The following is an 11103-nucleotide window of genomic DNA, read 5'->3' as shown; positions in this document are numbered from 1 at the left end:
CCCTTGGTGGGCAGAATATGTAGAAGTGGGCCAAAGGTTAGTCGGGGCAGATGGGAAATTTTTCATAAACTGTGTGCTGATAGAATATTGAGGGAAGGGGAATGACGGTGCAGTTAAAAAGGGGTTTATAAGCTAACGTTGTCAATGGATGAATATTTTACATAACATAACGTGCACGCAATTCTTGATCATAAATTTATCTACATCTAAATTTGCAGCAGCAAAACTTCCTTTTTTAATATAGAAGTTTTATTTGTTGTAAGCTACCATTCCCTGCTCTTTTGCTAATACCAGAAACTTTGATTTATAGTAAAGTTATCTTCAAAGGTAGCACTCAGAAATTCACAAACCTTTGATGAAAATAGTACCTAATTTCCCAATACTTTTAAAGTATGCACATTCAATTTTTTATTTTTAAATGTATCACACATGTACATGTATACATTTTATAAATATATATGTGTGTGCATATATATTTAAGTAGAATCATATGAAATTACTGATTTTAGACCATATTGGGTCTACAAAAATGGCAATTTTATATACTTCAACTTATAAACAGGAGAGATCATAGAATACATTTTTTTCTTGGCCTTTTTTGCTTGGGTCCTCATCCCCTCTTTTCCCATCTTCCCCTTCCCCTGTCTCCATCAGTCCTACCCTACCTTTCTCACACATCCTCACACCATCCTCACCTCACAGATAATTCACATCAACAACCTAGTATGTACGTTCATACTCAGAGAATCATAAATAGGTATAAATCTGTCTGTGCATCTATATGCACAGTGACAAAGCTTGTGGTGTGGGTTCTCAGACTTCCAGATTGTTTTTTCCCTGTTGAAATATTCTTTTTCCTGCATCTGAATAACACTTCTCTTCTTTGCACTTATGATTTCAGCCTGGCTGTAAGCAGTTTCTTCACTTTTTGACACACATTCACTTGACTTCTATTTCTCTCACATGTGCTAGAAACTACTCACAAATGATTCAAGCTGGCAAGTATGGTCACACATCACATGATAGATTAGTAATTCTTTTCTGGTTTTCTACTTTTGCCTCCACAGAATAACCTATCATTTTGTAAAGTTAAGAGTAAAGATGCAAGAGAAGGAAATACTTCAACACTAGACCCAGAATTTCTCCTGCAAGGAAAAATGGCCTTCCAGAGCTATTTCTCCAGTTTCCATCTGTCAGAGCAATGTTAACAATCAGGGAGGCAATGGAGCCAATATGAAAAGAACTAAGAATTTACGTTATAGATGAGAGTGTTTGAAATCTTAAAATAAACAAGAGGCACAGCTTCACAGCAGATATGATAGGAGACAAGACATGCTCATTCTCAGCCAAAGGTGACTTCTCCCTTCACTGCCGACTTCAGTTGCCATTGACCCCCACTCTCCTTCCAGTGGACAATATTTATTTTATTAGGTCATCGTGGGAGATCTCTGCTCAGCAGCGTGGGCAAATTCCCAAGATGCTGGGCCACTGGGATACTCCAGGACCACACTCCTGAGTGTTCTCATTAGAAGGGAGAAGGAAATGAGGACGCAGCAGCAGAGGGTCTATGCCCTCTTCTTCACCCGGCACTTGCCCTCCCTGCGTGCATCTGTATAGGTCTGGGATGCTCTTTGGCCCCCACGTAAGTGCCTGCAGTGTAACCAGGCAATGTTGTCCTTGGGCTACCGTCCTTTGTCTTATACAGAAAGGAAAGTCCTTTGTAATGAAATAAAATGTCTGTCTATAAGAGTGTGGGGGTTGAAGGTCTTTCGGGATCAACTCTGAAGACTCTGTTTCTAAGAGTTGTGATTGGTTTACCTGGTAGGGACTCCTGGGGCCAGCCTTCTGTCCTCAGCAGAGGGTGCCCTGGCCAGGAAGAACACAGATCATTCCAGTTCTTGTGTGAACGAGGGCTGTTATTTATTTAGAAGCTGAGATTGCCCTTCTCCTGCCTGTCAAAAAGGGTTTCAAAGCTGCCGCACCAGGAACTGTTTCAGATTACAGACTTCAGTAACTAATGACCCATGTCCTCTCTTCGGCAGTGAAATCCCCAAATGGTCCTAGGAGAAAAGAAGTAAATCTTGATAGCTGCTTAGAGGTCATTTTAGAACTAAATCCCAGGAGAAAGGCTTTTAGGCTGAGAGACCTCCCCACCCCCTGCCAAAAAAACAAACAAACAAACAAACAAAAAAAACAGGAAAGGAAAAGAAGAGAGAAAAAATAATAGTGGACAGAAAGGTAGCTGTTTGCAGCTCAGCCAGGTGTGCTCTGAAGAACAAACGCCTACATCAGCAATTAGCAGGTAACCCTTGAACTCCTCTACCTCTTAGAAAGCGCAATGGAATCAGACAGCATGAGACACACACACACACACACACACTTCACATGATCCTACGTGCAAGTCTCCCTAGGAAAGGAGTTTCTGTGGGTGAGAGAACGAGGCCAGGTGATAGTCCACGGAGGCTATCATTTTAGCACATCTACCAAGAACACTGATGTGGGAGGCTTGTTAGTGTAATCCCGGAAGCCTTGTTATTTTTTCTTTGGAAACTGTGTGAATAATCGTAAGGCTGCTTTGCGTCCAAAACTGGACAGGGAGTTAGAGAGCAGCAGCTGCAGCCACCACCACCACAACAGCAAGAGCTCTTATCCCGGCCACCATGGAGTTTCTCGAAAGAACTTATCTTGTGAATGACAAAGCCACCAAGATGTATGCCTTCACACTAGACAGGTAACAGACGTCTGTTTCTGCTTCACAAGTTTCTGTGTCTTGAATATTCAATAAGCCCCTAGATCCTACTGCTTCAGAAACTTCTGCTGTTCCAACTAGGGGGCATTTTGTAAAATTTTATAAACTGTTGACCGACTTGTATAATTCATATCCTGAAAAATGCAATCCTCTGTTTAGTTGATTTGATTCCTTAAATATCCTGAGTCCGTGAAGGACACATTTTAGTAATATATTTTTCACCTGTAGATTTTCTTCTAAAAAACTGACATATATAATTTAATGTGCTTACTTTTCTTTTCCTCAATTATTCCCACTTTTAAGATAGATAGTAAATTAAATTAAATTATATTTAGAAAGAATTAAGACTTTTCAACTATGTGGCAGATTTGTGATTACATGGATCTTAAGTCAACTGCTATTTTCTTAATTATATATCACCATTAGCAAACATACACACCCGTAATAAATATAGCTGAGTTTTATGTTCTACATAGCCCTAGTTCTTCTTACTATCTCCCACAGTGCCCTGTGCATATTCACTCATTTCCCCCTTATTTAGCCATTACTGATTGAACATGCCTGGATATATAATGGAGATGGAAACATTCCTAGTCCCAGATCTCTGTCCTCTTGAAACTCTGAATGTGATGTGGAATGCATAAAAGAAAGAGGCAATCACAAAACAGCATGTGTGTTATTCTGGGGTCATACAATAAGAAGGTTCCCTCAAAGGACCCTAGGTCTTAGCTGGACTTTGGGAGTCAGAGAAAGCTTTCAGAAGTGATAGGCTGAGAACTGAAAAATTTTAAAAAGGAGTTAGAGTAAGGTTAGGGAAACCCTTCATAGGAAGTAGGGTTAGGAAAAGTTTTCCTGACTAAGTAAGTTCCTGGTAAAGAAAGAAACATTTAGGAATAAGATTTTGGTGCACTTGGGGAATTCAATCAGAGTGGCATGCAAAGAAAAACAAACTTAGTATGCATAGATTAAATGAATGAAAATCTGAAATAAATTCATGTTAGGAGCAGAATAAGACAATATTTACCCATTAATAATATGCATAATGTTTTTGTTTCCTGAAACCAAATCAATATTCCAAAGAGTGGTGACACTGTGTTTGATAGCATCAAATGTTTCAGCAACTGCAAAGAGACTTTTCCTTAGGATATTTGTAACTCTGCTTAAAAATATATATGACAAAGAGTCTAGCACATCTATTATCTCATGTTGTAAGAATTATTTTTCTTAGAAAATAATATGAGATGTGATGTACTGAGATCATAAAAAGCAAAGCCTCATGTTAGGTTAGGCAGAAATTTTGAACCACAGACTGATAACACTATGGACACTATTAATAGAGTATCTCTACATTATTAAAATAATCATACTTCTCTTCTCATTAAAATAGACCATTAGCACGCTGTTATGCAAACAAAGACAGCTGTTTATGGTCACAGGGTCTTATTCATGTCATAAATGGGTATGGTTTTCAGGATATGGTGATGATAAAAACGGTTGAACTCATTTTTATTTTTTTTTCTAAATAAGAACAATTGAACCTTGATGAAATCATTTATCTTGATCCCTCATTTTACCAGTTAGGAAACTGAATTCCAGAGAGAATGAATGTCATTCATAAAGTTGGATGTCTAATTACGGCAGTGTTGGGATGTGGACCTATGCCCTCTGTTCCTGAATTCTGTTCCCTCAACCCCCAGCCACCACCTCTCCTGCAGACACGCTTTCACCAAGTGGCCTTCTGGGTCCCTAATCTATTGTCCTGAGGTCGTACGTACCTTGATTCCCTCACTAATTCACCTCTTTTCCTCACCTCTCCCAATCTCCTTTCTCATGTATTTTGTTCTCTTTCGTAGAAAACTTCATCCTCTTGCTGGCATATACATAGAGCATGACAGGAATTGTTGAACATTGTCTTTAGAGATATTTTTCCACAAGAAGTAGTTATATTGGACCCTGTGGGTGCTATGAACACTACTGTTTTCATGTATCTCTTCCCCTCAATTTCCATATCCATTTGCTACTATGAGCCCTAACCTTTGGGGCTCTGCATAAACCTGACCTTTGTAGAAAGCTTTGTAGAAAGCTGACCTGCACACTCAGTAGGGTTTTCTTGGTGCTGGGAATAAGCTTCTCTTTTTCCCAAGTCATATGTCAGAGCAGTGCAGGGAATGTGAGGGCAGGGCCAGATGGCAGGAACAGACGACTGGAATCTTTTCAATGTGAAGCCTCAAAGTGTGTGAGTGTGTGTGTGAGTGTGTGAGTGTGTGTGTGAGTGTGTGAGTGTGTGTGAGTGTGTGAGTGTGTGTGTGTGTGTGTGTGAGTGTGTGTGTGTGAGTGTGTGTGTGTGTGTGTGTGTGTGTGTGTGTGCAGAATGGCAGGACTTCTGGAATGGTGGTGTGAGGAGCTCAGTGGACTTCCTTCCCTAATGAAACAACCATTTTACTGATAAAAATTATATTTAAAAAAAACTCTTAACAGTTTAGTCCCTGGAAACTGTCTTAAGGGCATACAGCAAATTGAGAACTGTTTATTCAAGAAAATCTACCAAATCTCAGTAAGAAATGAGAGTCTGTGGAATTTGAGCCACTTGCTCCACTAACCTCCTTCTCCTCCAAGCTTGTTGGGATGGAAGTTCTACTCTGGGAAGATGTGGCCAAAAAACAGGACTCACTCTCCCCTCAGCTCCCAATTGAGGGCTACCGTTTACCCCTAGAGAAAAGGGCTGTTGAAATCTCTCATTGCCGCAGCTCCATACTGTAGAACCTTTATCCAATGAAGACATGGTCCCCCTTTTCACCCAATCCCTAGTCATAGTCTAGGAGCAGTTAGGTCCTGAACATCCCTGCCCTAGCTCACACATAGGGTGAGGTTCTTCAGCACCCACTTACAGAGCAGAGGGATCATTCCAGGATAAGTGGGTCGCTGTTCCTTCTTTCAGTTTTGGTGCAGTGATGCAGAGGTTCTACACACGGGAGAAGCAGGCTATAAGAACAGAGAGTATCTCTCCATTAGAAGACTGATGATATATCAGTGAAAAGTTTATTTGGAGCAGAATATGGGGTATTTCAAGCATAAAGGCACTGTCAAAAACAATGAAGATTTTGCTGTTAAGCAATCAAGAGTAGACTAGTTGCTTCATCAGAGCAACAGTCTAAATGGTAGACCAGCTAGAAGTTTAACAGAGACAGCCAGGGAAAGACAGAGGTAAAAAGAACCCTCCTGGAGTTGGCACAAGCCAAAAGATTAGCCTAAAATATTACCTCTGTAAATTCATATGCTAAAGCTCTAATTCCCATGTGACTGTATCAGTGACAGGGCCTTTAAAGAGGTGATCAAGATTAAATGCTGTAATTAGGGTGGAGCTCTGATATGATAGAACTGATACCTTTATTAAAGAGGGAAGAGATGCCAGAGATCTCTCTCTGTACTATGTGAGGACGTAACAAGAGGACAGCCATCTACAAGCCAGGAAGAGAGAGCTCACTGGAAACCAAATTTTTCAGCACCTTAATCATGAATTTCTAGCCTTCAGAACTATGGAAAAATACATTTCTGTTGTTAAAGCTACTCAGTCTGTAGTATTATAGAAGCTTAAGCAGACTAATACAGAGTTCAACTTTAACTGGGTCGAATTGTAGAGTAATTTATGCCTCAGGGTACTGCTGAAAATATTAGTGTATTCAACAAGTGATTGAGGACAACAGCTGGGTGTGATACCAATACAGGCAGAGCAGCCAGAGCTTAAGAGTGATACCATGGAAAGAGACAGTCAAAGCAAACATGATTAAAATGATCACCATCCCTGGGCAAGGGGGTAGGGGGGGAAGTAAGGATGATTATGCACATGCCCAAGGCTGTACTCTGAGGAATGACAACAGAGGCTGCAGAAGCAGGGAAAGTCAAAGGAAATACTCCATTGAACTACACAAGCCAATTCACTAAACAAATTAAAAACCAAACAAGTAAGGAGCAACAATAACATTTGGGGATCAGCATCCAGAACTGCTACAATATATTATCTAAAACACCCAGTTTCCAGCAAAATATGACAAGACATGCAAAGAAACAGGAAAGAAAAATCAACAAGCAGTAAAAAGAGCAAGTAATAGGAAACTGTCTTTGAGAGGGCTCAGATGTTGGACTTAGCATTCAAAGATTTTAAAGCAGCTATTATAAATAGGTTCAAAGAATTAAAGAAAATCATCTTTAAAGAATTAAAGATAGGCACAATGACAATGTCTCATTAAAGAGAGAGCATTAGTAAAAATAGAAAGTATTTTAAAAAAACCAAATTCTGAAGTTGAAAAGCACAATAAGTGAAACAAAGGGACTCTGCAGTAGATATGAGCTGGCAGAAGGAAGAATCAATGAATGTGAAGATAGATCAGTGGATATCATGCAACATAAACAACAGAGGGAAAAAGGAATGGATAAAAATTAACAGAGCCTCAGAGAAATGTGGTACATAATTAGATGTCCTAACATATACATAATGGAAGTACCAGAAAGACAGGAAGGGGAGAAGGAGCAGAAAAATATTCAAAGGAACAATGGCTGAAAATTTCCAAAATTGGTGAAACTATTAACTTATACATCCATGATAGTCAACAAACTCTAACAAGAATCAAGGCAAACAGATCTACACTCTGACAGATCATGGTCAAAATATTAAAAGCAAAACACACAGAGAAAATCTTGAAAGCTGTAAGAGAAAAAAAAGATCCATGATGAACAAGAGTTTCTCAGTAAGATTAAGAACTGACTTCTATCAGAAACAAAGGAGGCTGGAAGGCAATGGGATAACATATTCAAGGTGCTAAAGGAAGAAACAAATCGACCTTGCCAACCAATCAACTTTTACCCAGCAGAACTATTTTTCTAAAATGAAGGTGAAATAAAGAAATTCCCTAATAGTCAAAAACTGAGAGAACTTTTTGCTAGCAGACTCACCTTACAAGTAATAGTAAAGGAAAATTTTCAGGCGTAAAACAAATGACAACAGACATTAACTTGAATCAATACACAAAAACCAAATAGCACCAGTAAAGGTAACTATGTAGGTAATTATAAAAGACAGCATGTTTACCCTTCTCTTTTCTTTAGCTGATTTAAAGATAAATTGCATACAGTAAAATCCATAATCTTAGATGAAATAGAAAAATTCACAGATATCAACTTCCAAACTAACTCAAGAGAAAATATTGAAAATCTGAGCAGACCTACAATAAGAGATTTAATTAAAAAATAAAAAACTTCACACAAAGAAAATCCTAAGCCAAACTGTCTCACTATTGATTTCTACCAAATACGTAAACTAGAATTAATATCAGTTCTTCCAGAACATAAAAGAAAAGTGAGCATTCTTCAACTCAGTATATGAGATCGATATTTCACAGATAGGAAAACAATAGAAATGAAAACATACTTCCACAAAACCTTGTATATAAATTTTCAAACAGCATGATTCATAATAGCTGAAAAATGTAAGTAACCTAAATGTCCATCAAATGTTGTATATTCATACAATGGAGTAGTATTTGGGAATAAAAAGCAGACATAGAAACAAAGGGTTTTGACTTCTACCACCAAACAAAACTAAGATGCAAACTAAAAATAAAATAAATTCTTCTTCAAGATTACAAAATAAAGCTCCATTTTCTAATTCCTATTTTAAGAGATGAACTCAAAGTTCTAGGCTACTGACATCAAATTTTCTAATATTTCCCTATTTTTCTTCTCTGTTTCTCCCTCCCTTTTTTTTCTCGCTGATGCTGCAGTAAGTTTCTTTGCTCTGGCCTATTGTTCCTGCTTTTCAAATCCCTGACCGTGTTTGAATGCATGGGAATCTGGTGATTTATTCTTTGACAGTAAATCACATTTCATGTTTGAAGCAATCTAGCATTTGTTTTTCAGAATCTTCTTTTTAAAATTCTTCCTAGAATTTGCATCGCTTTTCAGATCAAGAGCCTATACTGCATCTAGAGACACTTAGACCACTTTGCTCTTATGAGATGACAAGGAATATATTTTAACTTTGGTTTTTAACTTCTTTTTGAATCACAGACCCTTTGGGGAGCCCCGTGAAGATGGGGGACTCCTGCCTCTTCCCCTAAAACTCACCTATGAACACACTGCATCCAATTTCAGTCCTGCTTTTGGATTTCTCGCTTAGTGCTTCAAGGAAAAATCTCGGCTCAAAGAGTGCTTCAAGGAATAGTCTTGGCTCAGAGTGCATCCATGTTGGTTATTCTTAGGTCTAGGACAAGGTAGCAGTATTTAAAAATAAAAATTGGCCAGGTTTCTTGCACTTTTCCTCTTGTGGCATTGCCTATAGGCTGTGCCCCTGGTGGGATTCCTGCCTTGGTCTGCCTTCTAAACTGCTCCAGGATGAGTTCTCTCTCCTGGTCGCTTACTACCTGGTTTTCTCTGCCCATGAGATTCATGAAAAATAGAAAACAGAGTAAAGCTTCATGTGACCACAGTAAACCGCTGGTTATATGAACAACGCCAGAACACTTGGAGACCCTGTCCTTCCCGGCACAAGAAAAAAGGAAACCACCATCCTTTATTAGATCTCCAGCTCCTCTGAGTCGATGGTCATTGGTGACCAACACCACTGCATTATATGGTTGTTTATTATCAGGGAATATATCACATGACAAAGGTGAAAATTTATAGATATAAGTACCCAATGTGCTTCTTGCTAAATGGTTCTTATTCTAATATGAAGATTGTTTGGAACTGCTCAAAATCCTGAGTGCTATTAACATCACTGGTAAAAACAATCTGAGGCCAACTTAGCAATATACATAAAAATCCTTAAAAATATAGACACTCTTTAGCCAAGTAATTTCTCTTTCAGGATTACATTGTAAGTAAATAATAAGATACTGAGCAAAGATTAAGGATATGAATCACAGTGGTTTATATAAGCAAATACCTAGAAAAAAGTCAATGGTTCAATAATAGAAAATACTGAATATCTATACTAAATGTGTGACATATCTATACTAAATATAATGCTCCCTATTTGTTAAAATAATGATGTAGAGTATTTAATAAATTGAGGAAATGCTAACAACACATACAGCTAAAAATTAGATTCCAAAGCTGGGTCTTTGGTAGAATCCTATTGTGACACTGTCATTTCATCCACAATCCATTCCGCCCATCCCCACTGAGTTGCAGCCATGTGATGTGGGTAGCACTTACCCCACTCTCAGCTCCAGGAATCAGTGTGGTGGGGTTTAGCCCATCTCTGACTGTAACAAGGTCTATGCCAATTCGCCCATCCACATTCCCCTGGCTAGAGAGGTTGGCCAAATCAACATGTAACTCAGGACTCTTGTTTACCACTTGGGAGAATGACCACTCTCTCTCTTCTTGTACAGAAAAAACCAAATACGTAGCTCTGATTTTCATTCCACTGCACAAGGACAACCAGCATAAGGCTGCAGAGCTGTTGAGAACTGCAGGGCAATGGCCTTGGAGCTTCGATAAACCAGGCTGAAGCTGATACCTCAAGATATTTTCACTTGCAGAACCATCAATTCCCATTTATTAATTTATTCAGCACGAGCTTTGTTTCCTGTACTTGCAATCAAAAACATCCTAATTAATGTGGACTCTAAGTTTAAAAAGTAGGTTTATATGTTACAAAGCTAAACAAGCCATCAATGACAGTTGTCTCTCAAGAGTTCTCTCTGCTTTGTGCTTCTCTGTAATTCCCGATTTTCTATAATGAATATATGTCATTTTATTCAGGAAAAAAACCAATATTATCATAGTTAGAGTTGTAATAATAATCATCATTTAAGCCAAAACTATCAGTTCTTTTTCTAGATGGTGATTAAGACAAATGATGTAACTCTTCAAGTGGAGGCTAATTTGTTTCCTTTTTGTATCTTTTAAAGCCATGAATGCAAAATTGCTAATTCTAAGAATCATATTACTGTCTTCTAACACGTTTATTTAAAAATACAAATGTTCACGATCATTGCATCAGTAAAAACTGGTTTTTGGTATACTGACGTTTAGGTAGGGATGCAGTGTGGCCACAGTGGAAAAACACTAGGCCTGGAATCCCAGCTCTGCCATCTCTTGGCTATTTGACCTCAGGCAATTACTTCACCTCTCTGAACCTTAATTACTTCAGGTAGGAAACCATGGGGTTGGACTAAATATTATCTACAATCCTTCCATCTGTGAAATTCTGTATTTCTATAAATGGCTCTAACAATGCTTTATATTTGAACAGAACTAACATGCACTGCCCGCTTTTGGAAGCATAAGTAGGTTTCACTCTCATTAAAACTCTGATAGATCGGTTGAGATTTCCGCAAAGCTGTGTTAAG

At 38.4% G+C, this 11103-nt stretch overlaps 1 protein-coding gene across 1 annotated transcript in view; it reads left to right on the top strand.

Annotated features, from left to right (window-relative positions):
* The first annotated feature begins 2660 nt into the window (after positions 1–2660).
* Positions 2661–11103, top strand: part of SLC30A8 (solute carrier family 30 member 8) — a 31299-nt gene continuing 22856 nt past the window's right edge. The window contains exon 1 of the mRNA XM_010988446.3: positions 2661–2731. Coding sequence (XP_010986748.3) covers positions 2661–2731 — 71 coding nt within the window. The remainder of the gene's footprint in view (positions 2732–11103) is intronic.

This window comes from Camelus dromedarius, chromosome 20, assembly GCF_036321535.1.
Source record: "Camelus dromedarius isolate mCamDro1 chromosome 20, mCamDro1.pat, whole genome shotgun sequence".
Classification (NCBI taxonomy): domain Eukaryota; kingdom Metazoa; phylum Chordata; class Mammalia; order Artiodactyla; family Camelidae; genus Camelus; species Camelus dromedarius.
Note: the sequence above shows the minus strand (reverse complement) of the source record. Positions and strands in the feature narration are given on the sequence as shown.